Source organism: Oreochromis aureus, linkage group 3, assembly GCF_013358895.1.
Source record: "Oreochromis aureus strain Israel breed Guangdong linkage group 3, ZZ_aureus, whole genome shotgun sequence".
Lineage (NCBI taxonomy): Eukaryota > Metazoa > Chordata > Actinopteri > Cichliformes > Cichlidae > Oreochromis > Oreochromis aureus.
This window is the reverse complement of record NC_052944.1, coordinates 59,825,077-59,838,284: the sequence shown is the minus strand read 5'-3', so window position 1 is coordinate 59,838,284 and position 13,208 is coordinate 59,825,077. Positions and strand designations below refer to the sequence as shown.

The following is a 13,208-nucleotide window of genomic DNA, read 5'->3' as shown; positions in this document are numbered from 1 at the left end:
CCCAGGCAGCCAATCACCTATGTGGGCTGACACAGTGCCATCTGCATGCACAGGGGCTGGCACAAGTCTCCCGCTGGACAATCGTCAGAGTCCTGGCATTCTTGGACTTGCTTGAAGGGAAAACTGCGGTCTCACTCTCTCCGAGGCCCAGGGCAGTAACACGAGGTCACTCAGACAGGAAATTCAGATAAAAGGATGGAAGACGGGGCCAGTTTTCCTATAAAGCTTAGAGATTATGATACAGTGTGAATAACATATTCCACATTGGAAAAGAGAAAAAAAACCCCAGAACAGATAAGACTCATCATGAAATCGAGAACTGTAACCAATATTTGTTTTCCACATTTCTTTACAGGGGTCTTGACTGTGTTTTGGTCACATTTACAGTGCAGTAGATAAGTAAAGGAAATTACATGGATACAAAAACCAAAACGTGTGTGTTTGTTGACATTTCATGAGTTCTTGATGTTTCTTGAGCCATTGAGGGTTTGGTTTTTGGGTTTTTTTGTTGTTGTTTATTTTGGTTTTTTTGTTTGTTTGTTTTGATCCAATTAGCCACTGGACCATTCCAAGTTGAACACCAGCTCCTGCTTAAGGAATATATGTGCCAGTATTGTTTTGGTGCCTTTGTGCTTTGTTAATGAGCTGCTTTGTTTCAGATGTGTTCATCAGGATGGGGGGTGGAGGAGTTATTCTGTTGCTTCTTACAAATCACAATTGTAGCCATCACAGCAATAACAGACAGAGCTGTTATCAGTCCAAAATGTCCTCTGAGTCCTTCCTCTTTCCCTCCATCCCTTGTGGATCCTTCTGGTAGACCTGCACATGAAAGTGAGGTATTAGCTGTCAGACAGTGTGATGGTCCATACAAATAAAACCTGATGTTTCCCTCATAGCCTTTGATCACACAATCTACTGACTCACCTGGAGGAACAACACTCAGGTATATGGTGCTGATGGGCTGTACAGCTCTCCTCTTATGGTTTGTTCCTTTCCTGAAGATGCGACACTCGTATGTTCCAGTGTCGTTAATCATCACATCCCTCAGAATCAAAGACACGTCTCCATCCTTCATCTGTCTGTCCTGCAGATCCACCATTCTTAAAAGATGGATGCTGGTCATCTGGAACAAACAGCTCATCTCTGTACAAAAGGGTCTGTACATCTCTTACTTCAGGTCAGCTCTGCGAATAGTTCTCTGACAAAGTCTCAGTGTGAAGAATGCGGTGCTCAAACAGTATGTTACAGGCGCAGGAAGAGGAAAACAAAACACCCATTTTTTATGTGAGTGGCACGAACAGACGCAGTTTTTAAATCCTCACAGCAACTCTGACTGAGCTTTTATTTTTTATGGAACCGGCAAACAAAAGATGAAACCCACTCCGGAGTGCCTCCACAGTCCGCGTCACACCGTGTGACACTGCTGGACACGCACACACAGAGCCGAACGCAATGGTGCAGGTTGATGACACATGGATCTCATGAAGGTAATTCTTTTTTACTACAGAAAGTTCCTGTAAATGCCCCACAATAAAAACCTCAGTAGGCAATACAACACAACTGTTTGCTGGAATACTTTTAATTTGTAACAAATGACAGAAGTGCTACTTTTAGAGAAAAGAGCATTTAGCTAGTAGCTACTTTCAGCTCCTCTATGATCAATAGAGTTAAAAAGAAAACTAATTATGTTAAGTTAGTCATCAGTCTCACGTTGTGGACTTTTTTTCCTTCTTAGCTGCTCTAAATGTTCTCTTGTTATCCAAACTAATCAAAGCACTTTAAAGATCAGCACGAAAGCTTTAACTTTATGTTTTTGTGTGAACTTGATGCTCAAACTGCACCAGTGATTGAATCTGGTCTCTCACTTTAAGGGGACATGAAGTGTGACCCAAGTGTGATTCTTTGGCTGTGCTGGTTTTTCTGATGTCACATTCACTGAGCTGCAGATTGATGCTTTAGCACTTTCAAGCCTCCAGCCGGCAGCAGAGCAGCTTGAGTGACAACTAGGATCATCATCGAAGACACAAATATTCAAGATTCAAGATATGTATTGTCATATACACTGCAAAACACAAAGCTGAGCAATGAAATTCTTACTTTGTGAGTTTCCTTCACACAACTAAATAAACAACTAACTAAATAAAGAATAAACGTAACTCTAAGTATAGAAAATAATAAACAAAGTTAAATGAGTATTATGTACACAGGCGTAGGGTTTAGTTAAACATTCATAAATATTCAAACATGATCATAAATTAAATCCAAATCAAAGAGAGTTTACTTTGCAGTTAAACACAAAAGTGAAATGTCTCCAAATGACCTTCACACAGTCAGAAGTCTCAGTCACTGTGTAAAGATTTTGTTTGTTTGTCAGTTCTGGCAGTTTTCGAGTCAGCATAAACTTTCATAATCACACTTTTATACTGTGGTAAAAACATTAAAGCTTTGGCTTTCCTGTAGTTTGTGAGAACTGCCACTCAAATTAAATTGTATGATCACTGACTGTGGTAGCATTTTTTAAACTTTTTTTTTACTTTAAATTAAGCTTTATGAACACAAGTGCAACGCACTTTTTGTTTTTTGATCAAATATCACCCCACCACTGCATTTACAAAATTCTGAACATGCTATTGCAAAAGCAAGGAACCCCTTCCCCACAATCTGCAGCAGTGTCAACAGCATCTGCAGTTTCATCATTAAATACTTGACTTTCATGAACTCATTATTTAAATAATGTTAGTAAGAAGCAAAAAGTTTTAGAGGAATTGAAATAAGAACATGTTTAAGTCACCTGTAGATGCAACAATTAGAGACATAGAAAGGACGATTACTAAAGACGCCATCCATGACAAGTGGATGGAGACAGTGGAGCAGTAAAGGCAACTGAAAGCTGTTAGGATTCCAAAAGGGAAGATGTGGTTAGGCCAGTTCTCAAACACCACAAGCAAGAGCATCATCACAACCAGTTTTCCTCTTGCAACATAGTGCAACAAAAATACAACATAGTCACAGTCAAAAGAAGGTGATAAATAATAATTAAAAAAAACCAAGACTTTATCTCAAAGTAACTGACATTTATTCACCTCAGCAGCTAAACTTTTGCACGTTTCTTCTTGCCTCTGTTTCATGAGTGTAATCTGCCATATTTCAACCTGCTCTGTTAAAAAAAAAACTGACAGGAGTGCAGATAAGATCAAAATAAGATTTATGTTAGACACTCAGCATGGTGTGTGTCCTCCCAGCTGTGGTGTCACAGTAGGTCACCCTAGTAATATTCACACCACATAAAGTTAGCACAGAAGGAAATTTGTGTTTGGTTGATTATTTCTTTGTTCTAAAAATCCTTCTTGACAGTAAATCTTTTAATGTTGGAAAGCCTGTTTATTTCCCTTAAATTGGGTCCAAATAAATGACACCAAACAAGAGCAGAACAAACTGTTTAGCAGACAAGATTTAGTACATTTCTCATGGGCTCAGCCCAAATACTCAACTATGCTGCTAAGGGAATTCAACAGACTGTCCACATGCCTATCCCCCCCCCCCCCCGAAGCATCATTACAAAGAAATAATAAACCAAACAGAAATGGTCTTTTTCTTTAAGTTTGGAGGATGGCTGTCCACAGAAGTTCATTAAGCTAAGTTAGCATTAGCCAACATCACATGTGGTAAAAATTATGACTGACTCATGGAGCTGGAAGCCAGTGCAGTGATATCCTAAGCAGACCTGGGAGCCGCATATAGAGGTCAAACCTCCATGGAAATGATTTTTATTTTTTTTTCTATTTGGATCTCCTTGTTCGGCCTGTGAGTTTAGGTGGACGGCCTTGTCTTGGTAGGTTTACAGTTGTGCCATACTCCTGCCATTTCTGAATGATCACTTGAACAGTGCTCCGTGGGATGTTCAAGGCTTTGGAAATCTTTTTGTACTTGTGTCAGGGAATTTCCCATAAACTGGGTATGGTGAGGGAAAATGGCCAATTTGTTTCGACTTCTGTTTCTGAATTTCTATAGCTATTTAAACTCAGTTGTTATCAGAAAAATGAAGGTTAAAGTTAAAATGCAAAATTTACAATGTTAAGATCACTTTAAAGGGCAGACTTCTCCCCATCTGTTAGAAAAATGCAGAAAAACTTTAGAGTACCACAATAGCATGCCTGCATCTCCTGATGACACAACGGCTCTTGTAAAAATGGACTGATGAGCTACAGATAGAAGTGACAGATTTGTTTGTTCGTTTCATTGCAGCAACACAATATTGCAAAGAACTGCAGACAGTTATGTGTGTGTAGGCGGTTTCCACCTCACCAATCTGCACTGCTTAATTTTGTCTCTCTATCCAAGATCTATAAAAATGAAGAAGACACAAATCATATTTTGGACTATTTGACCTGTGCAAAAAGACAAACAAAGAAAAAAAACCCCACAATAAATATAGAAACAAATTCAGTTTTACTCGCCTGTAGATGCAGAAATTAGAAATTAAATCAGGAGGACATGAGACAATTCATCTGTGACAGCAGCTTGGAGACAGTGCACAGGGTTCACCTACACTGACAGATGTTTACATAGAACAAACCTACAGTGGCTTGCAAAAGTATTTGGCCTCAGTCAGATTAGATGGACAGCGTTCGTGAACAGCAGTTTTCAGATCTTGCCACAGATTCTCGATTGGATTTAGATCTGGACTTTGACTGGGCCATTCTAACACATGGATATGTTTGGTTTTAAACCATTCCATTGTTGCCCTGGCTTTATGTTTAGGGTTGTTGTCCTGCTGGAAGATGAACCTCCGCCCCAGTCTCAAGTCTTTTGCAGACTCCAAGGGGTTTTCTTCCAAGATTGCCCTGTATTTGGCTCCATCCATCTTCCCATCAACTCTGACCAGCTTCCCTGTCCCTGCTGAAGAGAAGCACCCCCAGAGCATGATGCTGCCACCACCATATTTGACAGTGGGGATGGTGTGTTCAGAGTGATGTGTGGTGTTAGTTTTCCGCCACACATAGCGTTTTGCATTTTGGCCAAAAAGTTCCATTTTGGTCTCATCTGACCAGAGCACCTTCTTCCACATGTTTGCTGTGTCCCCCACATGGCTTGTGGCAAACTGCAAACGGGACTTCTTATGGTTTTCTGTTAACAATGGCTTTCTTCGTGCCACTCTTCCATAAAGGCCAACTTTGTGCAGTGCACGACTAATAGTTGTCCTATGGACAGATTCCCCCACCTGAGCTGTAGATCTCTGCAGCTCGTCCAGAGTCACCATGGGCCTCTTGGCTGCATTTCTGATCAGCGCTCTCCTTGTTCGGCCTGTGAGTTTAGGTCAGTGGTTCTTAACCTTGTTGGAGGTACCGAACCCCACCAGTTTCATATGCGCATTCACTGAACCCCTCTTCAGTGAAAAATAAAATATGATTTTTTTCAAATTCAGGACATATATATGTCTTTTACTGGTGCACAAAATGAGCCGTGCATGTCACGGCGGAGGCTCCGCCGAACCCCTGAGACTGACTCACCGAACCCCTAGGGTTCGATCGAACCCAGGTTAAGAACCACTGGTTTAGGTGGACGACCTTGTCTTGGTAGGTTTACAGTTGTGCCATACTCCTTCCATTTCTGAATGATGGCTTGAACAGTGCTCCGTGGGATGTTCAAGGCTTGGGAAATCTTTTTGTAGCCTAAGCCTGCTTTAAATTTCTCAACTTCATCCCTGACCTGTCTGGTGTGTTCTTTGGACTTCATGGTGTTGTTGCTCCCAATATTCTCTTAGGCTACGTTCACACTGCAGGTGTTAATGCTCAATTCTGATTTTTTGATCTAATCCAATTTTTTTGTCTGCTTGTTCACACTACAAATAAAATCCGCGGCCCACATGCGCAAAAGAAAACGTCACACACAACGTGCTCTGTTTAGAGCAAACACTATTGTTTGACTGATGGCCCTTAATATAAAAACTTCAGACTTTACGTTTCCCAATTTTTGCTTTAAGTTATTTACATAATAATGTAAATAACCTAATAATGATCCTTATTGCTGTTTTAGAGGAGCGGTGCTTCAAAGGATAGTTTCAGATTTCTGTCAGAATCTGCAGATTATACAGTACAAATAAAATGTTCACGTTTCTCCAACGTTGTCTTCCCAACAGTTTAACTAACATCTACACTGGATGGCCAGGAAGCGTTCACGATGTCTTCTCCGGCGCTGATAATTGGCGTCTGTCTTGTGTCAGTGATGTAAAAGACGGATTTAATGTGACATGACCGTTCACACAGCAGTCGCTTTCTAAAACATCAGATATGTATCAGATTCAGTACCACATACGAAAGTGACCCAGATCGGATTTGAAAATATCGGATTTGTGCCGTTCACACTGTCATACCATGATCGGATATGGGTCGCATAGGGTAAAAAAAAAATAGGATTTCATGCGCTTTCGCCTGCAGTGTGAACATAGCCTTAGACAACCTCTGAGGCCGTCACAGAGCAGCTGTATTTGTACTAACATTAGATTACACACAGGTGCACTCTATTGAGTCATTAGCACTCATCAGGCAATTAAAAGCTTGAGTGAGCTAAATTTGCATCTGAAAGAAGGTTGTGACACGTATAATGTCTCCTTTTTTATTAGTTTTTATCCTTTTTTATTTATAAAAATAATTATTAATTAATTATTTGACGGCTAAGACATTTCGGAACATCATACTGGTAATTAGGGCAGAGGTACAGGTGAGCAGTACTACACAACAGACCGAAAGAAACCAGAACAAACCAGTATACAGTGCTTACAAAAAAAGATCAAAAGAGTTCAAAGCAGCAGAATCTGAATCCTTTTTTAGCACCAATCACAAGCATTTTTTGTGATTTTTTTCCCCATATTCTTTTATTTATTTTATTACTTTTATTTTCTGTTCAGTTCCAGAACTTTAGAATCCCAATTCTGATGCCAGCCTGCCTCGACAACCTCACCCCCAGTCATGGGCAAGTATTTACAGAAGTATTTTTTTTTTTTCATATAAGACCTTTCTTGTTATCTACATGCAAATGTTATTTCTGTTCTAGTGTGAGCTCCATGTTTAGTTATTATTCCCATATTCCAGGGTCTGGCAGCAGTTAGCAACACAGTGAGAAGCTCCAGGCTGAATTTGCTGTTTATTTGAGGAGATTGCAGAGCTGTTATGTTTTTGATAACCACAGAACAGTTTGTTATTTACTATTTTTACTTTTAAACCAAAGGTCCATGTTGCATAGCTGCCTAGCAAAGCTGCTATCAGTGTTAGTTCATCAAATCTATAAATTTTCTTTCTATAAAATCATATTTCATGTTAATTCGACTGCCTCTGTATTACTCCAGACGGGAAGCTGCATCTTATTTCTGTTCAATATGAATAATGTCAGAAAACCAAAACAACAACAGTAACAGCAAGCGCAACAAACCAAACAACCATTTTAACAGTTACTACGTCTCCAACATCCTGCATGTTTCCAGCTTCACTTTCCACGAGTCGCTGCTGCAACATCTTTTCATCTGTTTCATCTGCAGAGAGAACATCAGCTGTCAGAGAATTTCAAGAGTGGTTTAATGTTTAGCATCTGTGTTAGCAGCATGCTAATGACTCTCCCCTTCACACTTCTCACTGAAAGAAGTGAGCAGAAGAGGCTGTCGATAAATTTTAGCTCACTTGTTTTTGTTTGTCTATTTGCCAAGTAACAAATAATCAGTCATTAGATTTTTAGTTTAGAATTTCACGCTTTTATGTTTTGGGGGTTTTATGACGCGTGGGCTGAGTGTGAGCTCCACAAACTCACCTGTGACTGTGAGGTCAATGAAGTGACTGATCTCAGTGTGAGCTCTTTTACTTCTCACAGGGTTCCTCAATGATACGTAACACTCATACATCCCAACATCATTAAACGTGACGTTCTTCAGGATCACAGAAACGTCTCCATCTTTCATCTCCGGGTCCCTCAGCTTCACTCGGCCATGAAAAGATGGATGTTGGTAGTTTTCATAGGAGCGTTTGTTCCTGTAGAAGTAGACGTAGCCGTCTGTGTTCAGGTCAGGTCTGCTCCACTTCAGCACTGAGATTATTTCATTTGTGGTAATCTGACACTGGAGAGTGACGTCAGCTCCAAGCTTCGCCTGCACATCCTGCTGCAGAGCTGAAGGAAAGAAAATAATATTTTTTAAATGTAACTCCTTTTTGATAAAAAAAAAAGATTGTAAATGTTAACTGCACTTGATAAAAATCTGTGGCTGAAAAATCAAGACGACAGCAAAGAGCCGCAAACAGTACTAGTGAATACTAATTTTTAGTGGTGCAAAGGATCAAAAATCTCAGGGTTCGGATCGGATCACGGTTTTAAGTCACGGATCGGATCAATTTTCGGATCAGCAAAAATAGAAAAAAAAGACAAAAATTCTACTCGCCATTTACTTATTTAAGTATTTTTTGCCTATTAAAAAACATTCAACTGAAGACTCATTCCATGCACTGGAGGGGAAACGGGGACAGAGGAGGGGGGAACAAGTAGCTGTAGTGCCTTTTCACTGTACAATAGTTTTTGTTAATATCCAACTGTGTAATAGACTCACAATATTTAAAATGTGCCGTTCCCTTGTATTCTTATTCCTATTTATTCTATTTATCCCTTTTGTATTCTCTGTATTTATAAATGTGTATATATGATATATTTCTGCTCACATTCTGCAACTTCTGTGGGTGCTGTGCTACTGGAAACTGAATTTCCCGGAGGAACCCACCCGAGGGATAAATAAAGTTCCATCTAATCTAATGTAATCTATAGGGCAGTGCAGGGCTTTGTATCTACCACTCCGCTGTGATATAACGAGCGGTCACGGTCACGTGGCTTTCGGTTGCCCTGGAGCTCCACCCATTTGTAGTTTGAGCAACAGAAGATGCCTGAGACAGTTCAGCCATAACTTTTTCTGCTCATACATGCTTGAAACGATCTTGTCACTGAAGTGGACGCGCAACGAGATATCATAGCGTGGCTCAAGCACGTTCATCACAGTTTAAACCCCCTGTTTTGCACAACAGAATATGGCCTCCTGTCTGCAGCTAAATCACCCACCTCCCTGCATCTTCGGTTTGCATTTCATGAATTTGCCCAAAAAGAGACAACAACATAATAAATAAAGTCACAAATTATTGTTATTATTTTTGTTTACTCTGTGAAAATATTAGAATCATATGTGGAATGATCTTGTTCAAGATAAATGTGAAAATCTCACATGGTAGCACAAAACAGTCCAACTCATTACACATGCAAAGTCAAGAGCCTCCCTTATTTCATTAACGCTGAATCTGTAGCTTCACGACATAAAGAGTTTCAGCAAAACCCAAAGCAGAAGTGGTTTGAGGAAGGAGACACAAAAGGCTCAGATTGATGTTCTGCTTTCACTTCTAATTTTCATTTTTTGTTTTTTTCACTGAGTAAGTGAGTTGTAGTTGAAAAAACCAAAAAAAACCCCCCCAAAAATCAAGTTCAAGGTAAAAAAAAAATGCACAGTTTACAATGTTAAACACACTGTACACCTCTCCAACATCTGCAATACCACAAGTAACATCTCATGGTATCCATCTCATGGTGTAAGTGAAAGTATCACTTTCACTTACCAGCATCTTTCACTTTTGTAAAAGAGGGAGGGAAGTGCGGGCAGGCTGGGTGGGTGAAGTGTAATTTCAAGGAAGAAATCATCCAGGAAAGACAGTATAAATGACTCATCTTTCACAGACATGTAAAGCTTTTCCTTGACATATTAGATCAGGAATTGTGGTTACTTCAGGACAAACTTGCCCTTTACATTTAATAAATCAAGAAATACATCAAGTTAGTGTTAATATGCAGCTTCAAAGCACACAGGTGGAATATCGCATGATGCCAAAATATTACACAGAGGCTAAATGATCCTCAGGGCTTTGATTTTCAAATATTTGCAATCTTTGGTCCTTGTTGTCATCATGCTGCAATTTCATAAAGTGAGGTTATCCACACTGCTGATTTTTCTCTGATAAAATATCTCCCCAAAAGCAGAACCCCATCCTGCAATGAATAGATTCTACAACATCCACTATCTTATATCAAACACTGAAGTGTATTGAATCATGACTCTTCATTCAAGATCAATAAAGAGTGATTCAGGAAAGGACGACAGCATATTCTGGGCTATTTGGCTGCAACCTTTGCTGCTCCAAATAATAAACAAAAATGAACATTTCCCATGTTAAACAGATCACTCTGAATTATACTTATTAACCATTATTTAAATCTTATTACTCATAGGTTTCGTTTTAGTTCTGTGGGAATAAAACTACAAACAAATTCAGTTTCACTCACATGTAGATGCAGAAATTAGGGATGAAATCAGGAGGAATTTGAGAGAATCCATCTGTGAGATATTGCAGAGGCTTCACCTACACTGAAAGGTGTTGACAGGGAACAGAAACCTTACACAGAAAAGAGAAACAAAAAAACAGAGAACATGGCATTATTCCATCTCACAAATTCCCCTTTAGCAACCACGGAAGTAGCACAAAACAAACACAATGAAGGGTAGGATGGAGTTAGTCAGCCTTTACAAGATGTGACCCTTTGAAGGTTTTTCAATGTTTCTCCATTTTACAGCTGCATTCATGAGAGTTGAGATCTGACTATATATTATACAATATTTGTGACTGCATGAACACATGTGTAGCTGGAGTAATGAAGGATAAATAGTTTTAATAACACTGTTGATTCAGGAAGTTGTTCATATATTGATATTTACCTTAAGTTTTCTTTTTATTTTACTTTTCTTCCCTGAGGCACCCCTGAGCAAGGTACTGTGTCCACACACTGCTCCCCAGGCGCCCAATGGCACCCACTGCTTCACAGAGTGAATTGGTTAAATGCAGAGAGGAATTTTCCCACAGGGATCAATAAAGTATAAATTATTATTAGTAGTAAAAAAGACAACATTCACACTCACATGTATGGATAATTTATAGTTTATACAATTAAAAATAAAGTACAAATAGCTCCAACAACTTTAATGTCAGACTCTGGTTGTTCTTCTGCTCTCACAGAAAAGTTCCCAGTTTTCTGTTTCAGACCAGACATATAAGCTAGTTCCTCGAGATGGGGAGGAAGTGGGAGTATTCTTCTTCTGTTTCTTGGAGATCACAACTATGACAGTGATGATCACAAAAAAAGCAGGCAGAGCAGCCACCAGTTCAAAGCATCCTCTGCTGACTCCAGCCTCCTCCTCTCCATCTGCTGTGTGTGGTGGACATGCAGATTGGACAGATGTGAGACGTCAGCTGTCAGGCAGGTGATGACATATAGTATTACTGTGTATTATGAAGTGTGGAATTACAGGGATTATTTTACATAACCATCATTTTATCATTGCATTAATTATCATTTCATCAAAGTGTTTATTGAAGCTGCTGGCATTATGTTATAATTTATATTATAGGGGTTATCATAATCAAATATTAACATGTTTATTACAGGTGCAGTTATAACTACTTTAAAATGATTGAGTTAAATATATATATATCATAACTCATATGCTGAGTATATTGGTATAGTAAAATAGTAGCTGAGCAAAGGCCTGAATGTATTCAGCTTCTTGTGGTATTTGAGTTTGCTTAGTTACAGGTGACGGAAGGATGTCCAGTCCATGGTGACCTCAAAGGCCTTAGATCATCACCATATTCTTAAGAGTATGCCACAAGGAGGAACCTCTATGTTGCATTTAATTCTTAAAATACATGAATGTTCTGTACATGCAAATTATGTGCTTGTAAACGCAAGAAGGGGCGTTACAATACCCTGATGTTATAAAAGCAATCTAGAGTGTATTTTGGGCAGAGATGTACAACTGTTTTGCAGTTTGCACCTCTCCACGCTGCGTGCATTCATTAAAATCAATTGTTTGAACCACCTCTTCTGGACCATCATTGTTTTACTCTCATCCTCAATTTCGGACCCATAACAGAAGCAAAAGAAAATTCACCATAAAAACTTCATATTAAATATCAAAGCCTTTGACCACAAAGCCTACCGTCTACAGACTCACCTGGAGGAAAACACTCAGGCTGATGGTACCTATCCTGTGGTTTGTTCCTCTCCTGAAGACGTGACACTCGTATGTTCCAGTATCATTAATCGTCACATTCTTCAGAATCAAAGACACGTCTCCATCCTTCATCTGTCTGTCCTGCAGATCCACCCGGTTCTTAAAAGATGGATGCTGGTTGTCTGGAACAAAAACCTCATCTCTGACATATGCTTACTCCAGATCAGCTCTGCTTCACTGAACAGCCAAGATCTGCTTATTATTAGTTGGAGCTCGACATGGCAGCGAGATGTTCTGCCCAGACTCAGCCGTGATGTTTGTCTGGTCTAAAAGAGGAAACAACACAGACCAGAGACATTAAAGGAAACATTCAGCACTAGTCACTAGTCATAGTGACTAATGATTCATTTAGTTTGCTTCACCAAGGAACACAAAGGGCCAATGATGTAATGAGTACTTGCACTGCAGCTACTTTACTTTTTGCTAAAACCTTTTAACTTGAACAAGTAGGGATGGGTACCGGTACTATCTAATGCCATGATGGCACCGGTTCTGACATAAACGGTAGTAACCACACCGAAAAGCAGCGCACATTTCGCGCACATGCTTATTTTTGGTGGGGGTTTTTTTTTCCTGAGCTGTGATGTCTTTAGATTCCAGCCAATCGTTTTACGTTTCCGAGGATAGTAGGCGGATCCAGGTACGTACATTCTTTTAGAGCAGAGCTACACATTAAAAATGCCCAAGGCGAAGTGGTCAAAAGTCTGGCTGTACTTCACAGCAAAAGATGCAAACTCAGCAGCCTGCAACAAGTGCTTTAAGCTGATACTGTGATACTGTCAAAGGAGGTACCACCTCAAATCCGATGAAACACCTGGCGACGCATAGCGTTTTTTTTTTTAAAGCTGAGAAATGCACCGTATTTGATAGCTTGCTGCAACACCTCACACCGTGCACATCTACTGCGGGTGTGGTGCCTGTGCGAACACAAAGGTGACTGAGTGAATTCTAGCTCAGTGTCTCAGTTATCCCTTTCTAGCATCATATGTGGTTAAAAAAAAATATATGACTGGTGCATTAATATCCCGAGCAGAGCTGAGAGCTGCAGATACAGGTCCAACCTTCATGG

At 39.7% G+C, this 13,208-nt stretch overlaps 2 protein-coding genes across 2 annotated transcripts in view; both read right to left on the bottom strand.

Moving 5' to 3' along the window:
- Window positions 1-1,036, bottom strand: part of LOC120434014 — a 34,439-nt gene extending 33,403 nt beyond the window's left edge. Inside the window, exon 1 of the mRNA XM_039601379.1 lies at window positions 925-1,036. Coding sequence (XP_039457313.1) covers window positions 925-1,036 — 112 coding nt within the window. The remainder of the gene's footprint in view (window positions 1-924) is intronic.
- Window positions 1,037-6,623: 5,587 nt separating this feature from the next.
- On the bottom strand, window positions 6,624-10,939 carry LOC120436010 (myelin-oligodendrocyte glycoprotein-like). Its single transcript, XM_039606246.1, has 4 exons — window positions 10,784-10,939; window positions 10,354-10,463; window positions 7,801-8,154; window positions 6,624-7,528 (listed from the first exon to the last, which is right to left on the bottom strand). Exons 2-4 carry the CDS (start codon window positions 10,403-10,405, stop codon window positions 7,386-7,388), a joined length of 549 nt encoding a protein of 182 aa, XP_039462180.1. The 5' UTR covers window positions 10,406-10,463; window positions 10,784-10,939; the 3' UTR covers window positions 6,624-7,385.
- Between the last annotated feature and the right edge of the window lie 2,269 nt (window positions 10,940-13,208).

Excerpts from the sequence above, each read along its gene's own strand:
- LOC120436010 (XM_039606246.1), bottom strand. The coding sequence starts at position 10,405 with ATGGATTCTCTCAAATTCCTCCTGATTTCATCCCTAATTTCTGCATCT. Across the intron at positions 8,155-10,353 it reads CCTAATTTCTGCATCTACAT|CTCTGCAGCAGGATGTGCAG; the intron begins GTGAGTGAAACT and ends TCTTTCCTTCAG. Across the intron at positions 7,529-7,800 it reads CATTGACCTCACAGTCACAG|ATGAAACAGATGAAAAGATG; the intron begins GTGAGTTTGTGG and ends TTCTCTCTGCAG.